The following is a 23,468-nucleotide window of genomic DNA, read 5'->3' as shown; positions in this document are numbered from 1 at the left end:
ATCAAACCCTAAGGATGAGTCTTACAAGAAGCCCCAACAAATTTCTCCCTACTACAACCGAGGTCGGCGAACCAACTTCTTTGTTCCTTGCTCATATGTTGCTTCTTCTAGAGAGGACCTTGTGTGGTTACAATCATTAGGGAAAATGTGGACTCATTTTTGGGCCCTCTAAGAAATGCCAAGTCGTCATTCTATTACGAAAAGGGAGATCGTGGGATAACTCTATCCATAGTACCTCAAAACTATATCATGTAACATATCATTGGAAAGATCTTGATGAGAGGATTCTAACGCATTAACCTCCGACAAATTTTGAGTTTTTAGGCTCAATTTATGGCCTCTCCACCAAAAAGTAACCTCAAAAGTTTCGTAACGGAAGCCTCACCCTCATTGGTCCTTATGGAATATTCCCTAGAATCTCAAAGAGCTTAAAAGGCCCGAAAGTGAGTCCAAATTTTCCCTTATGATGAAGCTCGGACACTTAAACCTAATTGCACCAAGATAGCAACATCCTTTATTCAAAGTGGTTGAGAAAATCAGGGGCATGGAACCCCCATGCACCAAGGTGAAAGAGGTGGTGGACGTGGTAGAAGTGGTGGAGCAGTTCCTGATGCCGCATGTGCTATAAATGAAGAACTAACTTTGGAAATAGCTAAAGAAGAGCGTGCCACCGTCCATGTGGTAGTAGAACATCAAGGACCTAGCCATTAATTTGGTGTTATTCAAACCCCATCCACTCATCATGGTAAGCCATTCCAACTTTTGATTGATTTCTTTCTCCAAGGTATTTACAAAAATTAAACCTAGGTCAAAAACCAGCTAGGAGAATGGTTGTAGAGCTAGCTAGTGGTGGGAAGGAAGCTAGTGGTGGGAAGGAAGTAGTATCTCATCACTCTGTAGGAAACCTTGATTTTGAATTGGGTAGTGAAGAAACTCATGGCCATTTTAGTGTCTTAACATTAGGTATTTATGATGGAATCCTTGGGATGGACTAGTTAATCTCGCAAACACTGCTAGTATTCACTATAACCAAGGGAATATAATTTTTAAAAACAAGCACGGCCAAGTAGTATTAGTTCAAGGGAGGATAGGTAAACCCAAGTCTAGGGTAGTCAAAGAAAAACATCTTCTCAAGGGAGCATGTAAGGGACAACTAGTTTTCTTAGTTAAGCTTAACAAAGCTGGTGAACCTAGTAAAGAATCAGAACCCTCTTGGCTCCAAGAATTCTCTGACATCTTTCCTGATGAGCTTATAGGGCTAACACCTCCTTGAGAAGTCGATCATGAAATTGACCTAGTTCTTGGTGCTCAACTTGTCTCAAAAACACCCTATAAGATGTCTCTCCCTAAAGCCATAGAGCTCAAAGAGAAACTTTCCCAACTCATTGAGCAAGGATTTGTACACCCCAGTAGTTCTCCTTGTTGGGAAGCACCCTTTCATTTCCAAAAGAAGAAGGATGGCACTCTTCGTCTCTGCATTGATTATCGAGGGGGCTAAATCAAGTCACTTTCAAGAACAAGTATCCTATCTCTCGCATCGACGAGCTTCCTGACAGGCTTCATGGGGCCAAGGTTTTCTCAAAAATAGGCTTGAGATCTAGCAACTACTAGATCAGAGACAAGGAAGTAGATATACCCAAGACAGCTTTCAATACCCGTTATGGCCACTATGAGTTTACTGTAATGTCATTTGGGTTAACCAATGCCCCTAAAACTTTCAACCGCCTAGTGCAATATATATTTTGTCCCTACTTGGATGAATTTGTGCTTATCTTTTATGATGACATTTTAGTCTACTCCAAGTCGGTGGAAGAGCATGAGGAGCATGTGCAGAGAGTTCTGCAATTATTGCGTAGACATAAACTCTATGCTAAGAAAACTAAATGTACTTTCTTTACTCACCACATTGAGTATCTTGGATTCATTATCTCCCAAGATGGTATCTTAGGAGATCCTGCCAAGGTCAAGGATATACTCAAATGGCCACCTCCTAATTTAGTCTGTGAAGTTTGTGGATTTTTTGGAATCACAAGGTGGTACAAGATTTTCATCAAAGATTACTCCTTGGTAGCTGCACCCTTGATCGATATTCTTAAGAAGGATTGCAAAAAATAGTGTGGTTGCCAATCTATCAAGTCACCTTTGATAAACTCAAAGCCATCATTACCTCAGAACCAGTCTTGAAACGTCTTGATTTCACCAGAGAATTTGAGGTGGTTACTGATGCCAGTAGTCTAGCACTTGGTGGTGTCTTAGCCCAAGAAGGAAGACTGGTGGCTATTCACAAGCTAAAGCATATATGAGGCCAACTATGCCACCCATGATTTGGAACTCTTAGTAGTTGTTCATTGCCTAAAGTTATGGAGACATTATCTCTTGGGGTGCAAGTTCGAGCTTGTAACCGACCACAAGAGTCTAAATTGGATCTTCACCCAACCTATCCTCAATATGAGGCAGAGAAGATGGGTTGAAATCCTACAAGAATATGACTTCGACATCAAATTCTGCCTTGGGAAGGATAATGTGGTAGCAGATGCACTTAGCCGCAAATCTTTCTTGAGTGCAATTTCGATGCCAAATTATCCCATATTGTCAAGGTGAAAGAAGTCTCATTCCATGATCCTAATTACCAAAGGATGTCAAAATTAGTCAAAGAAGGGGAAACTTCAGAGAAAGAGAAAAATCTAATCAAGGGTTACTTCACCCATGATGACGGGTGTCTCTACTTTAATCATAGACTATGTATTCCTAAGGATCCTACCCTAAAGAAGCTAATCCTCCACGAAGCTTATGATAGCCCTGTCCATAGAGCCCAGGCTATGCAAAGACCTTGAATGCTCTAAGGAGGAGCTATCATTGGGTAGGCTTGAAAAATGATGTCCCTCGATAATTGAAGCAATGTCTCTCATGTCAAAGGATCAAAGTTGAAAGAGTCAAGATGCTTGGGAAGCTTCAACCCTTCGATATACCCCAAATGAAGTGGGAATGGATTAGTATGGATTTTATCACAAGTCTCCCCACTATATAAGGAGGATATGATTCTATTTTTGTGGTGGTGGACTTGCTCACCCAAGTAGCTTATCTTATACCAGCAAAGAAATCTTTCAAAGCTTCTGATGTTACCCGATTATTCATCATGGAGGTCTTCAAGCTTCATGGTTTACCAAAAAGAATAGTCAGCGATCGAGATTTTGACTTCACTTCAAAGTTTTGGCAGTCCGACTTGGGTACTCAACTTTGCTTCATTACAGCTTAGCATCAAGAGACTGATGGCCAGAATGAGAGAGTCAACCAAATAATTGAAGAAATTCTCAGAGCATATTGTAGGCAAGAGCCAAGAAGATGGATTCAATGCCTTTCTCTAATAGGGTTTGCCTATAATACATCCTATCACTAGAGCATAGGGATGTCACCATTTAAAGAACTATATAGGCAAGAATGCTTATCTCCTCTAAATTTCTCTAATCCAAACTTAAGAGTCGAAGACTCCTGGAAAATGCTTGAGGAGATGGAAGAGTAGACCAAGGCCATCCAGAAAGATATTAGAGCTGCTCAAGATTAGTAAAAGCATTATGCCGACACAACGAGATCTAAAAGGATCTTCAAGGAAGGAGACAAAGTTATTCTATGGGTGTGATCCAATCATAGTTCTCTGTCACTTGGGAAATATAAGAAGCTCATCAAAGATATTGTGGACCCTATACATTCACTGGGCAAAAGTGTTGATAAACTACGACTCCCAACCCATATTAAGGACCATAATGTATTTCATAGAAGCTTGTTAAAGCCTTATGTACCCAATCTCAATCATGTGCTTTATGATGAGAAAGTTGTAATCCCAACTCAAGGAGTCCTTCAGTTTTAGCCTAGTAGGATCATAGATTCTAAAGAAAGGCAACTTTGTAATAAAACTCTTATAGAACATCTGGTGCAATGGAAGGACTACCCTGAAGAAGATGCTGCTTGCGAAGATGAAGCTACACTCTTATGAGATTACCCCAAATTCATGACGAGATGAGGACATCTCGATTTCTTGAAGGGGGGAAGGATGTAACATGCCCATCTTCAATAATAGTATATGTCCATTTAATAGATGATTTTATGGTCCTTTTTATAATGTAAAAATAATCAATTTTAATAATTAATCTATTTCCACTTGAAATCTTAAAATTATGAGAATAAATTTAAAATTTGCATGCAATTTTACACTAATATAAGATTTTACAACAGTCAAAAGGAAGACTAGAATAAGCATCTATGTAAATTTTTAGTTATTTTTAGTTAAAGTACGGTAAACTTATGACATTAATAAATGCATGTCTGGGTGTCCGATTGACAAACGGACTACACCCCTACGACCAAGGAAACACCATGGATAATTTCACCAAAAAACATTTTCGTATAGCCACACCAGGCGCGTTGGCACGTATATCGAGGCGGTGCCCCAACAAAAGGGATCCCTGCCTGAAAAAGATATTGTACACATACGCAAGCGCCCATATAATGGTAGTGTGAGGACCAAAGGCTCTAGCTGCCCTAGCATATGGTCTCCATTGGCCACCACGTGGACCCCCATGTGACCACAGTGGCCGGAAAGGTACATGTGTACCCCACCTTTGGCCCACGTACAGGCAGCACTCCTTTTCCTAGACTTATGCAGCCACAAACCAATGTACTTTCACCGTACAACATCCTCTGCACCCTACTTTGCTCTCTCTTTCCTTGCACTTGTACCCGTACTTGCCCTTATATAAACTCTCAGTACCCCTCCATGGTCGACACTCTGAGTGGAGATTGTACCCGACAGCCCTCTACAACCCGTACACAATAGTAATCTATAGCCCATCTCCCAGTTACCCTCACCCAAAATCCCTCTACAGCTTGTACCCGACAGCCCTCTACATCCCATTTCCCAACAACCCTCCATGTAGGCCAACTCATCAATTTGGAGTATATGAACGTGGTGTCGTTCAAGCAAAACTCCAAAGTAAGCAAGTGAAACACATGTGTGTAGCACTCATTAAAAAACACCTAGACACAAGTGATCTAGGCATAACCTGATGAGTCCAAATAAAAGTTGGAAAACATCCAACAAAATCCACCAAAACAAATAGATCAACTAATCCATGATAGAATTTATCTTAGGCTTAAGAAATTAAGCATAGACCACACTTAAATAAGTGCAAAATAAATTATCATGTACAAGTGTCAAAGGTGAGACACACTTTGAATGTAAATTATAGCCATCAAAAGTATGGAACATGTCAAAAAAGAATGGCTAAACAATGGTAAAAAATCATGAAAACATCGTTTAGAATTAACCCAAACAAAAATAACTACTAATACGAGGTACAATCGTATTAATAATATGGGAATAACCCGCATCAATCCAATGTCAGCACGCGAGAAAACATACTTCAACATTAAATAACCCTCAAAAATATTAAATTCTCGAGAAAAAGAATTATCATGATTTTTTTCTAATTTTTTCTAATTTTATAGGGCCTCAAAATACGATAATTTTAAATTACACCAAACCTATCTTATGGCATTCCAAACCTATATTTTTCCAGAAAATTTTAAGCAATTTAGATTTGCCAAAATACCATTGATATTTTAAAAATATTAGTTTTTAATTTCTAAAAATAATTTCTAGAATATTCCTTATTTTTCCTGAGAATCCCATCGTTCACCACGAAATTTCCAATTCTGCCCGACAATTCTCAAATCTAATGAAAATTTATAATTTTAATGGATTTTTTAAATTTTTGGGTCAAAAAATATATTTTTAAAGGAATTTGAATGGTCACGTGCGCCTGAATGGACACACCACATGCCAAACACCAACCCCACATTTTTTCAAAATTTAAAATAACCTTTCCACTAATTTTCAAGAATTTTTTGAAGTTTTTAATTAACCCCAAACGCATTAGAATACGAATGGTCAAAAAATTTCAGAATCCCAATGGTTTTCCCGGAATACGGAAAGCCAACAGTTTCGGGAAAATGAAAAGACAAAAAAAAAATTGGAATGTGAAAGGTCAAAAGTTTCCAGAATCCGAAAGGTCAAAACATTTTCCAGAATTCGGAAAGCCAAAAGGTTTCCCGAGAATGCGAAAAGCCAAGAGGTTTCAAGAAAATAATTTTTCAAAAAATTCCAAATAATTTTTTCCTCAAATCTCATATTTTCTCAAATTTTTCATGCTTTTTTCCAAGCTTTTTTGAAAAACATTCAAAAGCTTTTTTTTGTAAAATTTAAAAAAATTATTTAAAAAAATCAAAATATTTAAAGCTTTATTAAGCTTTAAGCAAAGCTTGCAAAAAAATTTGAGGGGGGGGGCGATTTTTGCCCGCAAGTTGCACTACAGCCTCCCCCCGCGTGCGCGTTTTCCCAAAGAGAGAGAAGGTTCTCTCTCTTCCCTCTCCACTCTCCTCTCTCCACTCCATCTCCATGGAACCTCTCCACCCCTCCTTCTCTGTAATCAGAGACGAGGATTAATATTTGATTAATTTTTAATTAAGCTGAGCTTAATCATAATTAAATATTAATTATGATTAATATTTAATTTAAAATTCCCTATTAAGAGAAGTTCACATGGGCGGCAAGAAAATAGACGAGAAAAATTAGATTTGAGAGGCGAAGAGGGTCCCACGCACACGGGAGAGCATTTCATGCATCAACATGCTGCCCCCTACTCCATTTCAGCAGAAAATCGACAGAAATTTGATAGCATACCCGTGGAAAAACCTGCAAAATGTATACAAAATACATTTTTAACCATTAAAATGCTCAAAAGTTTTCTTAAAAATTAGAAAAATTTTCCTTAAAATTCTAGAAATTTAGGGAATCCATTCTACCAAAAATATCCACAATAAAATATGTGGTATTTTTGTAAAAATTTTCATAAATGCTTATTTTAAACCACAAAAAATAGAAAAAAATAGCATTAAACTCACGAAATTCCCCCGCAATGTTGATTCGTCCATTGAGTAGTAGTAACATATGTTCCAATTGCCATATCAATGATCCACGTGCAAATCAACACAAATCAACAAAATAACATTTTTATTATTGAATATTAAAATTTACTTTAAAAAAATACCAAAATTTACAATAAGAAAGAAAAACTAACAGCAATTAACGAGAGATTGCTCTGATACCACTGTTAAAACCCTAAGATCTCTCTAGATAATTGTGATGCATAAATCAGGCATAACTCATCCACCCGACCATCCCCGAGCCCAAGGGATGCACACATGAAATATAATGAAATACATCATACCTTTACCTTGATATCCCATACCATCAAGAGGTATAACTCCAATCCAATACCATCAAGAGGTATAACTCCAATCCAATAGCATGTAGCTGTAGTGTGAAATGGTAGGTGAGTAGTTATGATCCTCTACACAAGAGAGCATAACATAACCTAGCCTCAAGCTAACATCAAGAGTCTATAGCCTAAGCCTCAAGATAACATAGCCTTGGTCTCCAAGCCCCCCTTGAGTGTGCCCCATGCCCCTATTATATAGGAGGGCCCTCAAGTGACTCTTGACTCTCCATTTCCCATGTGTGACCCTTGGATGCCTGATCCTAACCTTAACCCTTAAGGTTAGTCCTAACCCATGCTCCACTAGAGCTTGTTCCCATGCTCCCATGACAAAAGCCTAATGTGGCTTAGCCTCCTAGTATATGCGCACATAATGTGCATATAACAGTTACCTCGTGGCCTGATCCCTTGGTGGTTGTTCTTTTGAATAGAGCTACAAAAAATTATCATAATAAATCAGAAAGTTAGTTAGTTTATTTTAACATATTATGCAATAGGCCTTATGCATAAGGCATATGCATAAGGCTTATGCAATATGCACAATAGGCTTATGCATAAGCCTATGCATAAACCTATTACATAAGGGCTTATGCATAGACTATTACATAAGGCTTATGCATAGTCCTATGGCATAGCCTATGTATAAGGCCTATTGCATAAGGCTTATTGCATAGACTATGCATAGCCTTTATGCAATAGGCTTATGCATAGCCCATTGCATATTCATAGACTATGCATAGCCCTTATGCAATAGGCTTATGCATAACCCTTATGCAATATACTTGTGCATAGCCTATTGCATGAGGCTTATTGCATAGGCGATGTATAGCCCTTATGCAATAGGCTTATGCATAGCCTATTGTATAAGGATATGCATAAGGCTTATTGAATAGGCTATGCATAGCCCTTATGCAATAGGCTTGTGCATAGCCTATTGCATAAGGCTATGCATAGCCTTTATGCAATAAGCTTATCCATAGCCCTTATGCAATAAGCCTATTTCATAAGCTATGCATATCCTAATGCATAAGGCTTATTGAAGCATAACAAAAAATGAAAAAAGAGAGCTTACCTTAATGAGATGCCATATGAGAGGATTAGCCTAAACCCTTGTTTACTTGAATAAACCTACAAAAAAAGAAACATAGTAAATAAAAAAGTTAGTTCCCATAAACACATTAGCAAGCAAGAAGAACAAGAGAAAAAAGAGGTGAACCTTACTCCTAATGCATAAGTGAATGAAATAAACTAGTTTATGTTAAGCCTATACCTTAGCCCTATGCATAGAATGCTTAATAGATAGCTTTGACGGAGAAAAAAGAGGTGAACCTTACTCCTAATGCATAAGTGAATGAAATAAACTAGTTTATGTTAAGCCTATACCTTAGCCCTATGCATAGAATGCTTAATAGATAGCTTTGACGGAGAGCTCTCTATTAGAGCTCTATGCATTAGGCTAGGGTTAGGACAAGGGAGAGGAAAGAGAGGGGAAGGGGAGAAAAGGGAAGGAAAGAGAGGGGAAGGGGAAGAAAAGCTCACATAGAGCTCTGTACAAGCTTTCATGAAAGCTTGGAATAAGAGAAAGTGGAGAGCTTTCCATTAAAGCTTGGAAGAAGGAAGAGGTACTTACCTTGGAGAGAGGAAGAAATGATTGATGCAAAAGCCTTGAAAGAAGAGGTGTGGTGGGAGAAATAGACGGGCTACAGGCGTAGCCTCTACATGTGCAGGGTAGGAGAAGTAGGTAGAACTTGACTCTTGTCGATGGCTTTTTAGGCGGGAGTCTCAGTTTCCAAGTCACTGCTCTCAGCAGTGAAATTTCACTAATGGGCATCGAATTTTCATTGCTATAGTCGCGCAGCAAAATCCTAGGTAAATTTTTGTCAACAGTTCTGGATGGTGTTTGTGTGTTTTGTTTGAACCCTAAATGAGTTTTTTGGGCAAGTTGAAGATGTCTGACAGTGATCATCAAGGGTTAGAAGTTGGTTCCGAGGCATGGTTGAGAGAAATTGTTTTTTGTATGTGTGATCTATGGCCAATATATACGACAACGTCGTATAACAATTGAGCATGTCTAGACATATGGTCTTCGTGAGGCATTGGTGCGACCAAGTGTGAATGATAACATGGAGGAGAACCATAGGAGAGTGCTAGGTAACATGCCACACCATTCGGTGACATCGGGTAGAGTACGGAAGGTGGCAAGGCTTTATATGGAAAGCATGGCTCTGAGTCTCATCTTCCCCAACCAGCGAATGAGATGCCTCCACCATTGATACATGAGGAGGAAGACAATCTCATCATGGACAACATGGTGAATAACTTCTTTGGACGGGAGGTCATAGATGATAGTGAGTAAGCTCTAATGTCACAAGGGCAAGAAACCTTGCATAGAGAGGAAATCACCCCTTTGTATGAGGGATATTCATACTCCACACTCTAATGTCACAAGGGCAAGAAACCTTGCATAGAGAGGAAATCACCCCTTTGTATGAGGGATATTCATACTCCACACTCTAATGTCACAAGGGCAAGAAACCTTGCATAGAGAGGAAATCACCTCTTTGTATGAGGGATATTCATACTCCACACTGCGAGTAAACTTGGAGATATTAAACTTGCAAACAACTTATGGCTTGAGTGATGCGTCACAAGTCTTCTTCGTTAAGACCGCCTCATTCTATTCTCTCAAATAGAAAATGTTTCATGTTCTATATACTCTCCTTTGCTAATATTTTGACATATGATTTCTTATGTTATGTTGTAGGCTTCTCAAGAAGATTCTTCCTCCTCAAAATCTATTACTGAACTCACGAGATGGGTGTCATAAAATGCTCTCTATGCTAGGTATGGATTACACAAAAATACACGCATGTCCCAATGCTTACATGCTTTTTAGAGGGGTTAATAAAGATGCAACACAATGTCTACAAAGCCATTGTAGGGATGGTTTGTAAGGAGATAAAGTTCCCTGAAAGGTTTTGAGACACTGCCCTATCATTCCTTGCATCCAACACATGTTTAAATGTAAGGGGATTGCAGAACTCATGACATGGCATGCTACTCATCGCTCAACTGATGGCATCATGAGGATCATAGCTATTCACCATCATGGCAAAATGTGGAGCATCAATGGCCAGAATTTAAAGATGAGCCCCATTACTTACGTCTTGGCTTGGGCATGGATGGTGTTAACCCATTTGGCTTCAAGTCCACATCATGGTCTTCTTGGCCTATTGTATTGGTGAATTACAACCTCCCTTCGTGGGTGGCAATCAAGAAAGGTCATATCATGCTTGCTCTCCTTGTACCAGGCAAGTATAAGGTGGCAAACATGGATGTGTACCTCAAGGCTTTGATTGAGAAGCTTGAGATACTATGGTGAGGTATCAAAGTACATGACATTTCAAGGCCAATAAATAGGCGAGAGGAGGTGGTGAAAGGAGTTTTGCTTTGGATGATGCATAACTATCCTGAGTTCTCGGAGTGCTCAAGTACCTACTTGAACCTTATATGCATAAGGCTTTAACCTTTAAACTTTAAGTTTATATCTCTATCTCAATCATCTTAATTTTAAAATAGGTTTGGTAACCTAAATGGACATCATGCATGTCCAATTTGTGGACCATCACTTGTTTCCTGAAAGACCCTCTACACTTAAGAAGGTGGTGTATGAAAAACATCATCTATTTCTCCCTCCTTCACATCCCAAGTATGTAACACATGATGTCTCACCACTTGTGATGAGAGGTAGAGATTGGTTTGAGTAATGCAGTCATTGAAGGAGGGGGTGCCTTCACAAAGACCAAAAAGAAAGGAGAGAAACAATTATATGGCCTCAAGACACATGATTGGCACAAGATATTACAGGTATATAAATATTATCTTATCCATTTTCTCTTTGTGATACATGAATTGTACGTTTATATACTAATTTTTATTTTTTTCTATGCATAGTTTATGCTTTCACGTGCTATAGTTGGTTGTGGAGACAAGAATGTGAGAGAGGCTATTTACAAAATGGGAAGCCTGGTGAGAGATGAATCTTCTCTTCAATTCACTAGCTAAGTTATATTGCTTTTTTGGTATTCTCATGTGCTCACAAGTTATGTATTGGTAAATAGTACACATGATTGTTATGTATGTAGGTACATATCCTTAAAGGAGATAGATCCTACATCCATTGAGATGGCTCATCTCAATGCTATTGAGGTAGTGTGTGTGATCCAGGAAAACTTTCCTCTAAGAACGATTCTCACTAGCCAATTTCATCTTGTGGTGCATTTGGTTTATGAAGTAGCGTTATGTGGTGTTCATGTTTGATGGATGTTTTTGCTTGAAAGGTTCATGAAAACCTTAAAGGACTTTGTGAGACAAAGAGCAAGGCCAGAAGCAAGCATGGCAAAGGGATGGTTGATGCAAGAGTCTCTTGTGTAGATCTCAAAACATCTATCTCGCATAGATCCTTCCATGCCACGACTGTGGGGCAATGAGGAGGATGGCCGACTAATCACTAATATGCCTCAGGGAAAAGGAAGGCAAACGAAGACTAGATAAAGCATTATGCCAAAAGGTGATTACATTCTACATTCTAAATAGTCCCATCATGGAGAAATGGATTGGTAGATATACAAGGATGCAACAATAGATGAAAGGATGAGAGAAGAGCTTTCAGAAGAGCAAATAGACACTTGCCATTCCCGCCCAGCTTGGAACCTCTACCAAATGTGATCAATATAGAATGGCTTCGTATGGCAATATCGATAGCATCACAAAATGGAGAGATAATCACAAGAGAAGAGCATGAGTATGCAAGAGGATGTGACCCTCAAATAAGTACATTCTTCATCTCAGTCTCATGTATATACCTTGTTTCATGCACTATACTAAATGTCATTCTTTTGTTTAATATTAGTACAAACTATATAATGAAATATGGTCAAAGGAAAGGCACTTTCTCATGGAGCATGTGGGTTCTAAAAGAAACACATTTGATTATGGTATGATGGCAACTTTTGAGCAAGAAAGTTGAGCTAGTAAACATGATACCAATGTCATAGAGGACAATCTTAAGTATTGTGGAACTATTCAAGATATTCTTGAGGTTGGATTTAGAGCATTTAGTCTATTTATCTTTGATATTAAATGGTCGAAGGTGATCTATAGAGGTGCTCAAGAAACCGTGAAGAAACATCCAAATGGGTTCTTTCAAATTGATTCCACCAAGTTTTGGAATGATGAGAAAGATACGTTCGTACTACCTCAACACTATCAATAGGTTAGTAACCCAACCAATCCCAAATTAAATCTTGATGTAGTATAATAAAAGCATAATCTCTTTGCATTGTAATATTAGGTTGTGTTTCACGCCAATTGAATTGATCCAAAGTGGTGGTATGTTATACAACTTTACCCTCGTTCAAAACATATCTTTCAAGATCAAGATATGGAGCCCATGAGGTGCAAGTACTACCTCAAATCGGCTCATTGAAAGAAGACGATGAAGAAAACATTTTGCAGGGGGCTAATAAAGAGCATGAGGAACGTCAGTCTGAAGAAGATGACGAGACACCTATTAATCATGACAATGCTTCATTATCATGATAGTGATAGTGATATTGATATTGATATTGATATGGAACCCCATCTTTTCATTGAGCTTCCATTAGATATAGACATGCATGAAGCAACACATATGGATTTATTACAAGATGGGATAGATTCATGATCTTAACATTGTTTTGCTTCTCAAAAGTTTTTAACTATCTTTTTTTTAACTCGAAACATGGCTCCAAGGGTTCTAATGGACGTTTTTTAAAAACTATAAATCATTTTCTGTGTGTATGTGACATGTATTTTTTAAATTTAGCATCCAACAACTCTGAAATTTCATGCAACAAAAATAGCAGTAAAATCTTGTTGTAGAGAAGGGAAATTTTGCTGCTATAGGTGCTTCTCATCAGCAGTGAAATTTTGTTGCTATAAGTGCTATAGAAAAAGGGAAATGCCTAGCACGAAATAGTGCTGCCCCACAGTAAAATTTCAGTGCGGGGTAGCGAGTGGAATCCCCGACATCCTGACAAAATAAACATTGTTGAAACACTATTAGAAAACGTTGTTATGCCCTCGACATGTTGTAGTGTAAGGCACATAGCATGGTCACATGTTTTTGATTGTTTCCTAAAAGCAAGATGTGGTGTGAAAAATAAATCAATATTGCCACAAAATCTGGCAGGAGGGCATCCAAACGCTTGGTTTTTCTAGGTTGTTTTTCGTTACACCCTAGTGGTATTATGGAGGGTTTTATATGGTTTTGCAACACCATCCATACCCACGCATGTGATGTTGATACTTCCCAAGTGCTTGGGCCACCAGGCTCTACTCCTTGTGTGGTCCGTTGCCTCAAGAACATGTTTGATAGATGGTGAGATTATAGATCTTCACGCAAACGGGTTTGATTTGGAGTCAAAAGCCTCGCTCCCACCTTGCCACCACTCCAAGAATAGTCAGCAATGTACACCCTAGACTCTGCCTCTCTTGAGTACTCTCGCCATCCGTCGGCTACACCCAACTTGGAGTGGAGGCAACCGATGAGCTTCGTTTGTCGTTTGCTTCATCGATAGGCTTAAATTTAAATATGCCATGATAAAGGGGTTTTTGTATATTTATCCATCTAAATAATGTCATTCAAACATAAAAAATTCATCGGCTTTTTTAGGTGTGTGATGTTAACATTGTGATGTTAGGCCTATAGTTTTCTTGGTGACCCTTTGGCAGTCCTATATAAGGATAAAGGTGAATACTAGGTGAAATTTCAACACCTCTCTAGGCTTGGACATAAACATGAAATGAAAAAGGAGTTTGTTTATATTTAGCCATCTAAATAATGTCATTCAACAAAGGTGAACACTTAGTGAAATTTTAACACCCCTTTAGGCTTAGGCTTAAATATGCCATGATAAAAGGGTTTGTTTATATATAGCCAGCTAAATAATGTCATTCAAATCTATCAAGCATAAAAATCTATTAGCCCACACCCCCGCTCACACACATAGATGTTCACTTGAAATTAATCTTCTTTTCTCAGACAACATTATCTTCATTGTCATAGAAATGGCCTTGTTTTCATCCCTTTGAATTGTGTATAGATACATGTGTTTTACCATGGATATTTTGAACAAACAAAGTTAATGTTATGAACCTTAAACTACGCTTTCAATATAAATAGTTTTAATTTCAAAAAGAAGAGAAGCATGCTGCATTATTTGCCCCACATGTCTCCTCCATGCAAACAAATTGTACACTTGCATCAAAAAAACATTGCGTGTTATTTTTATAAAATTTCAAAGGACTACTTAAACTCATTAGGCAAACAGGTGTCACCTTACCTTGTGCATGCGCACTGATGTTTTAATATTTTGTTAGCATACTAGTATTGCATGGACATCTTGTCCATGCGATATAACTCTAAAAGTGTGATAAAAAGAAAAATGTTATAGTATTTTGTTTAACATGAAGTACAACTCTTTGGAATCTAAAGTGGGTATATATATTCTAAGTCAAAATCAAACTAATCTTGCCATTTGTAGTACACATGGGCTATGATGTGGCATTCATTCCATGTGAATGATTATTGATATATTCCCAAGAAGATGATTTCCCTTAATAATTATAAGCATCCTTTTGTGTGAATGTGTGTATATGCATGCGTGCACATATAAGCATCCACACACATGTGCATGCACATGTTAACACATACACTTTCTTTGTCACTTGGTCTAGGAAGCAAGCATGGGAGCCACATTTATGGGCATGTGCATGTTCGGTATATGTGTTTGTGGATCTCATAGTAAAGAGCTTAGCGGATGAAAGATGTTTACGACAAAGTAAATGGACATAGAGGATTGGAGCATGTCTACTTAAATTGTCTACTTAAAATGCACCTAGGACTCACAACATCGCCAATAAGCCTTCTTGTAATAACTACAAAATCTACTTGAAATGGAGGATTGGAGTGCATCTACTTGAAATGCACCTAGGACTCACAACATCACAATAAGCCTTGGAACTAACTAGTGATTCTCTAGTTATTTGCAAGATTTTATCGCAATAAGTATCGTAACAACCCTCGCAAAATTTTGAGGGTTATAACAAGGTCCAACAAATAAGTGAGACCTTGCAATAAGCCTCTCAATTTTTCAGGGTTATAGTGAGGCTTATTGCGGTGCATCCCCCCCCCCACCAACACACACACACACACACACACATGGATGATCCTTGAAAGACATGGAATTGAAGTTCATTTTCTCATTCAACATTATCTTCATTTTCATCACACAGCTAGAAATAACCTTGTTTACATCCTTTGAATTGTGTATGGATATGTGTGCTTTACTGTAGATAGTTTGAACAAAGAAAGTCAAGGTTATGAACCTTGAACTAAGCTTTCATTGCAAATAGTTCAATTCAAAAAAGAAGAGAAGCATGCTGCTTTATTTGCCCCACATGTCTCCTCCATGCAAACATTTTGTACACTTGCATCAAAAAAACATGGCTTATTATTTTCATAAAATTTTAGAGGACTACCTAAACTCATTAGCCAAATAGTTGCCCGCCTTACTTTGTGCATGCGCATTGAAGTTTTAATAATTTGTTGGCATACTTGTATTGCATGGAGGTCTTCTCATGAGATATAACTTTGTCCAATATACATGTTTAGAAGTATAATGTGTTAGTATTTTCTTTAATATGTGTTAGGATTTTCTTTAATATGAAGCACCTACTGCAATGGGTACATATTGTAAGCCAAAATAAAAAATGATTGTTGTTTGTAATAGGTAGTTGTTCATGGGCTATGATGTGGCATTTATTCCAAGTGAACGATATCTCATTTTCCAAACAAAAAACACATTGTGTAGTTGATTTCCCTTTTAGAGAAAAAGTATTGAGAGGACAAGTTGTAGACATCCTTTTGTGTGTGTGTGTGTGCGCGCACTCGCATTCGTTCATGAATGCGTGTGTCTATGTGTGCATGTGTGTGCACTTGTGCACCCGTGCATACATATGCGTGGTTGTGCCCATGCATGCACTTATCTCACTCTCTAGGAACTAGGCACTGCGCGGGCCATATATACATGCATGGGCATGTGACTTGTATCTATTTGTGGATCTCATGGTGAAGAGCTTAGAGGATAACATATGGTTACAGGAAAGGCTGGGAAGTCAAATATAGTGGTATGGATAGGATAATGCAAATGGTAATGATTGAATATACTCATTAACACACGGTAGGTAGTAAGCTGGTGAACTTTAAAGAGAAAAGGTATTTTGCAATTGTCTATACCCAACAAGTTGAACGGCCATGGAGGCTAGGAGCACGCCTGCTTGAAGTGCGGCTAGGGCTCGCAACATCATTAGCATTGAGTTAGAACCTTAGTCAAATGCATGCACGCCTACTCCAGTGAATGTGTGGCAAGTGTCAGGCCCAAGCAGGAGAGGTGGGATTCTCCGTTTGCTTTGCCGGGCGTTTGTTGTGAGACTTGCCGACAACACGCAGACACTTTAACCCCACTACCTGTTGACCTCCGACCACGCCGTTGCTCCTGTCCCTTCCTCTTGTACAAAATAAGACCCATTAAGTCTACATCTGTGTTTTCATGGTGATATTGATATGAGTAGGAACTAGAAAACTCAAAACAATGCATCCCATCAGATGCTGTTCCCCTTCCTACCCTTTTATACAAGTCTAATGGATCGATCTAAAGGCACAGATAGTGGTTCTACACGTAGGCCACAAGCATGCTGAGGGACCATGGAGTTAGGTTGCATAGTGCTTGCATAAGCTTAAGTTTCCCCCGGGATTAAGACCCTCCAAATAATCAATAATTAATAATGTTTGCCCTTGGAAATGTTCAACAAGGACCACTAAAGAGGCATACCATTTCAAATAATTAATACTAATGTTTGCCCTCGGAAATGTTAGCAACACTCAACAAGGACCACTAAAGAGGCAATGCCATGTCAACTGCCAGCAATAGATGATGATGCACTGATGATTAATTTTCCCCCCTCAAATGCTACATTATTGTACACACCAGAAATGCCAAAGCTTTCCAAAAAGAAATACCTTGCACATGCGATAGCTTTAAATTCCAAGCTAAAGTCATTATTTTATGTACTATGGTAAGCAAAGCGTCTATTGTTTGAGTTTATCATACACACATCAAGAATCACAAGAAACCTTTAGTCCAAGTGAATCTCTTATAATAATTGTAAACAAGATTAAAGACACCAACTTAATGTACCAACTTTGCAACGTGTTTGAATTCAAGCAAATCATATGGCCTTGAGTTAGATGAGGCTAATTGCCAAGGTTTATAAATAATGAGGTTGTGAGTGATGGATGGGCGCACGCCTTATTGAGGTAGAGACAAAGATTCCCTTGTAATTGATGGACATTTTGGCCTTGGTATTCACCATGAGGGAAAAAAAGCAAGCATTCTCATTCCCAAGTGGATCATTTAATATAAAAGATGGGAGGGCCCCTCCTTATTTTGAAATATGTACAAAAAGGTGCATTGAAACAAGAGTTCAATCAAGGGTTATATAACAAAGATTGGTGTCACAATCATGAGTATTGGAAAACCAATCGGCATATATCTCTGCTGCAAGAGTATAATATTATTATTGGCTTTGAGATATAATATTAGTATTGGCTTTGAGATAAACTAAGGTTCTGGAAATTAATATATTGGTATGCTTCAGAGCTACGGTACTGGTCATTGGTCAACATGGATTCTAGATGACCCCTCCTGTATGTATTGAGAAAAGCCATGGAATAATGGTGTAAAATGAAAGTTGTCCACAAACAAGGCGGAAATGTAGAGGGTATAATCTTTGGTTTAAAAATAATTATTATTGTACCAGCCACTGGTCAACAGGCATGAACTTGGGTGGATCAGTATTTCTTGTATAAAAGAGGTTGCCTTCCCACTCCTTTTGATGATCGGTTCCCACCTCCTCCATAGCTCATAGTAAGCTTTCTTGCTCTTGCAAGTATGGTATACCAGCTTGCTTTTGAAGATATAAACCAGCTCATGCAATACCAAATCATGAACTCCTCAAAGCTTTACAGCAACCTGTCCGGGCAGTTCAACAATAGGCCTGCAAGCCTTTCAGAGAACAACATTTTGATACAATGCATGCAGTCGAAGCTAGGCCATTATCCTGCCGGCTTGAGTGATCCAAGTGAGTGGAGATTTTTTTTCTTCTACTTTTGCCTTGCCTTGCTTGTTGTGCTAGGTCAAAAGCTTGTCAGTGATCAGTAGAGGTATACTAATGTGTATTATATCCACATTAAAGTAGATGATCATGGTAATCAACCCTTAAAAAAAGCGTTAAGTGAAATAGACTATGGTGGTTATGTCCTCCATGAGTGCGCGTAGTCTAATATATGATCAACTATCAAGAATAGTGTACTTATGAGGCGAACCTAATCTCACATACGGTTTGTTCAATTATGGTATTAAAGTGTCGAATCCAAAGCGCAATATTGTGAAGGTATAGTAGTTTAGGACATGATTAATAAGCTGGAGGGCAGCTAAGCATAGTATTATGGTGTAATATTGTGTGCAGGGGTGCTGCAAGAGGCAAATGGGCAGAATAGGCCGGTGGAGGTGGAGGCTGGGTGCACACCGAGGCCGAGGTGGTGTCCGACGCCCGAGCAAATTCAAGTGTTGGAGGCTCTCTTCAATTCAGGGACCACAACACCCTCCCGGGACATGATAGTGGAGATTGCAGCATGCCTCAAGCAGTATGGTAACATCGTGGAAGCCAACGTCTTCTACTGGTTCCAGAACCGCAAGGCAAGGGCCAAGAGAAAACTCCAGATGCTGCAAGCAGCATCAGGATCAGATGATAACCCAGCTGCTAGGCAACAATCACATGCAAGAACCTCCACTAGGAGGGTTTGCTCAAAGACAGCCTGCAAGTCCTCCCCTGCAGGATTAAGTCAGGCGAGCCTAATTAAGGCCCCCGATCATCAATATACCAACGGCAACGATCATGAGAAGGATAAGATGATGCCTCTGATCACTAGCTGCAGCAATACTAATGATCCGAACATCCCGAACCTTAACCTGCTCACAAAACAGGCTGCAAGAGATCATGCAAGCCTCCCTTCTCATGCTCTTTTCGAAGCTTCGCATGGTCTAATTCTAGAAGAGAATTTATCTCGGCCTAATTCTGCATTAGAGATCAGTGCGCCGGGCGCTCCTCTCAGTACACCGGCGCCTGCTCATGAACGCCCCCTTTATAATGACTCGCCCATTAATGCCCAAGATCAACATTATCATCAGCAGCTAATGCCCAATCAGTATCTCAATGATATGGGCTATATTGCACTGCAAGACATTAATGTTCCGCCCACTACCTCTAGTAGCACCGACAACACCATTATCACGAGCTTGCAGCCCACATCTCCCAAACGGATGGACTCGACCGTCTCCTTCTACGCAGCTGCTTTGTCGCCTATTCAAAATCATCAGCTAGCTTCCTCCCTCCCTTACAATACTGCTCAGCACAGCTTGTTATTGCCTGATAAGAGGAGCTGGATGGACGCTTTGCAGCATTTTCTATTGCATGGTGGTGGCAATCATATGCATGAGGCAGATCATATTGGCCTGGTTGTAAGCTCACTTGGGTCAGCTGGCAGTAATGATCAGATTAATCTCAACATGCAACAGCCATCACAGCCTCACCTTAATCAAAGCCTCATCCTTAATCAAGGTATTACACAATCTATTTGTCGTAATCGACTGAAATGCATTCTTGTTTTTCCGTCTTCTAATAATTGATAATTATTTCAATTGTTTTTCATATCAATGCAGGTGCGACTTTAAACACACATTCGCCAACTCATACTCTCCCGTGTAACAATCTATCAGGCTGCATGTCACAATCCGATATCAGCAACATGAGAGTCTGCAATACCCTGAAATATGCAACTCCATCACCTCAAGCTTACCGCGAGCAGGTAATTAGCAACTAAATGCATCGAAAGGAGAACAAAATGCCTTTTAATTAGATCACCTAAACCATGATATATAGCACTCACTAGTCCATGAAATCCTGTGTTGTAATGCAGGCGCGCAGCTCTCCCATACCATCTTTGGTTTCCACCACATCTGAATCAGCTATAAGTCCACCGAGACTAATTACCCACTGCGATCATTTACCCCTGTGGGAAGCGCTTGCACCCTACAGCATAGGCAGCTAGAAGTGCAGGGTGAGCTGCCACTTATAATATTATGGATTAGGTTCTAATAGTTAAAGCCACTACCTCGCAAAAAGCTATAAATACTCGAAGTTGAAGTGTTCGAACACGTACACGTGTCCGTGGTATTGTTTACCTCAATTTTGTATGCATTTCCACCACCAAATGCAAACATTTCAATTTTGAGAAAAGGTTTAAAAAACATTCAAGTCCTTGGCCTTAGACATGAAATATGTGCGAAAGATTTTTTTTTTTTGTTTCTGGTTTTGAGGAATTTCTTGACCAACACGAACGTGCGAAAGATCTTCATTTTTTATTTTTGGTTTTGAGGAATTTTATTGACACACCCTAAGGAGCTTACGCCATGGCCCCGCCTTCACCATCTTAGCGCATGGGGTTCGAGCTCACGCCCTTGCACATTAACTTAACCCACTTTGCCAACTCAAAAATGGCGAAATTTCGTAATCTTGGAAAATAAAAAATAACATTACGTTTGGAAAACTATATGACCATGATCCTTGGGATTTTTTAGAAATAAAAATTATAGTGCGTCATTTTGATACAGTGCATAAAAGCATCCATTCCATATTCCATTTGTAGACGACAAAATAAACCTTGACTCTTTTCATCAATATGGTGTATTTACCCCCACACCCAAAAAAAAAAACCCCACCACGTACATACACACACTCACTCACTCTTCTATTTATGTATTGAGAAGGCCAAAATGGCCTATCAGACTAAATATATAAATGAAGACCATGGACTCCTATGCCAAATTTGTGGTCCAAAAAGGAAAAAGTGTCCATCTACTATTCCATGACAAGACGAAACATTTACTATAATTAAAGATTTGGGGTCCTCAAATGTTGCTAAGGCTATGTTGATAACATACACTTGAGAAGTAGCTAGTTTTGTGTTGAAAAAAAAAACGATGAGGGTACTCCATCACGAAAAGCAACCCATTTGCCTTTTCTTCACATGCCACTTGAAATTTAAAACTTTGATTGCATTTTGCTTTAATTATGCTAGGGTATGCTCTTCTACAATCTACACCTTAGTTCCCTTTAGTTTCCTTGTGTGCTTAAGGATATGTGCCTTGCTAGCTCTAGTATCATCATACATGAGGATTGTATGATTATACCTCGATTGTACTTTTTATGGTCAACCATTTCCATAAAATTACATGGGTTGCATGAAGGAATGGCTCACACCATTCAAACTTATCTCTACATCCTGATAGCAACTCTCAAACTTGGATTTTCAAGGTAGAGAGAGAGAGAGAGAGAGAGAGAGAGAGAGAGAGTTAGTTTTAATAATGACTATAGCATGCCAAAATGACCTATGAGACCAAATACATAAATTAATAACCATGAAGCTCTTATGTCAAATTTGTGGTCTAAGAAAAGGAACAAGTGTTTACCTAATACATGCCATTAGGGGGGAGAGAGAGAGAGAGAGTTATTTTAGCATCTATAGAATGCCAAAATGGTCTATGACCAAAAGTATAATATAAAGACCATGAAGGTCTTAAGATAATTATCTAGGCTAGCAAAAGAAAAACTTTAAAAGAGCTTCTAATCATCATCTAATAAAGTTGTGATGCCAAGAATCACATACATTCACCTCAAGTTGAATTGGGTTTTTGTTTTGGTTTATTAAAAAAAAAACTCAATGAGTCCTAAGATTGTTGGCTTTTCTTCTTTATAAGATACTCAGATTTTGATTAATTATGTAGGCTTTTTCTTGGATTGCATTGAGTTCACTTCTTCATTGTCTTTAATAGCTTTTAAGTATTTCAGAATCTCAATCTTTTCATGTTTGGTACATCAAATGATTATTACATGATTGCCTTGTAATAAAACTTTGAAAATGCGGTTCCACTTTATCATCATTGACATGGCTTTGGCTACCTGATGATCTAAAAGACCCTTGTCCTCTCCACTAATGTCAGATCCATCCATATGCCATCCTTCACTACCCATAAAGAGGTGAAGGAATTTGTTCTATCATGGTTCACTTTCCTAGACCTCGTCTTGTGACTTCTAGCTTCATGTGTTCTTTGAAGTCTTCCTAGACCATAGTGTTGATGAAAGAAATTGTCTCTCATGTAGATCTTCTTTCATCTTCTCTCTCTTACCTTATTGACGATTTCTTGGGTGGCATCACTATAGTGTAACCATTTATCCCATGAAGATTGGGTGCATAACAATAGTGTCTCAAATATATTTCGAGCCACTTGGTCACCCTCTTGGTTTGGCCATCCGTTTGTGGATGATAGGCCGTACTTGGAGTGAGTGTGGTCCCCATGGAATCAAAGACACTCTTCCAAAAATGGTTCATGAACTTGACATTCCTATCACTCACCACTTGCTTAGAAATTCCATGCAACCTAAAAACATGCCCCATAAATTGTTGAGCCACCATAGAAGCTGTATATTGCACCTTTGTGGGTATGAAATGAGCCACCTTTGTTAATCTATCCACTACCACATAGATGCTATTCCACCCTTGCTTTTAGTAGTGGGCAACCCTGTAATGAAATCCATGGTATGTGGGCCCACTTTCCTTCTAGAATAGGCAATGGTTGTAACAATCCTCCCGAAAATTAATTGGGATCCTTGTTTTGTTGGCAAGGCAAACACTTTTGCACATAGTCATGCACATCCTTCGAAATTCCTTTCCAAAAGAAACTCTTCCGTATCTTATCATAGGTCTTGAACACTCCCAAATGACCCGCCATTGGTGCATCTCTTGTAGGATTTTTATCTTGAAGGATGAGTGAGGAACCAAATAGACTTTTCCCTTGTACCAAAGCAACCCATTGTGCACCTCAAAATGTGGATATTCATCACATAACCCTTGCT

At 38.9% G+C, this 23,468-nt stretch overlaps 1 protein-coding gene across 1 annotated transcript; it reads left to right on the top strand.

Moving 5' to 3' along the window:
• Nucleotides 1-18,331: 18,331 nt before the first annotated feature.
• LOC147605844 (uncharacterized) lies at nt 18,332-20,803 on the top strand. The gene is made up of 4 exons (XM_086792467.1): nt 18,332-18,575; nt 18,963-20,114; nt 20,216-20,361; nt 20,473-20,803. The coding sequence occupies exons 1-4, from the start codon at nt 18,386-18,388 to the stop codon at nt 20,602-20,604; spliced, it is 1,620 nt and encodes a 539-aa protein (XP_086648593.1). The 5' UTR covers nt 18,332-18,385; the 3' UTR covers nt 20,605-20,803.
• The last annotated feature ends 2,665 nt before the right edge of the window (nt 20,804-23,468 follow it).

The sequence above is a fragment of the Cibotium barometz genome, chromosome 58 (assembly GCF_041138505.1).
Source record: "Cibotium barometz isolate CiBa-2024 chromosome 58, ASM4113850v1, whole genome shotgun sequence".
In the NCBI taxonomy this organism is placed as follows: domain Eukaryota; kingdom Viridiplantae; phylum Streptophyta; class Polypodiopsida; order Cyatheales; family Cibotiaceae; genus Cibotium; species Cibotium barometz.
The sequence above is the reverse complement of the archived record's forward strand: the minus strand, read 5'-3'. Positions and strand labels throughout refer to the sequence as shown.

What these genes read in the sequence shown, in the direction of transcription:
- LOC147605844 (XM_086792467.1), top strand. Translation starts at nt 18,386, where the DNA reads ATGGTATACCAGCTTGCTTTTGAAGATATAAACCAGCTCATGCAATAC. An exon ending in TGCCGGCTTGAGTGATCCAA is followed by an intron (nt 18,576 to 18,962) that starts GTGAGTGGAGAT and finishes TATTGTGTGCAG; the next exon opens with GGGTGCTGCAAGAGGCAAAT. An exon ending in CTCAAGCTTACCGCGAGCAG is followed by an intron (nt 20,362 to 20,472) that starts GTAATTAGCAAC and finishes GTTGTAATGCAG; the next exon opens with GCGCGCAGCTCTCCCATACC.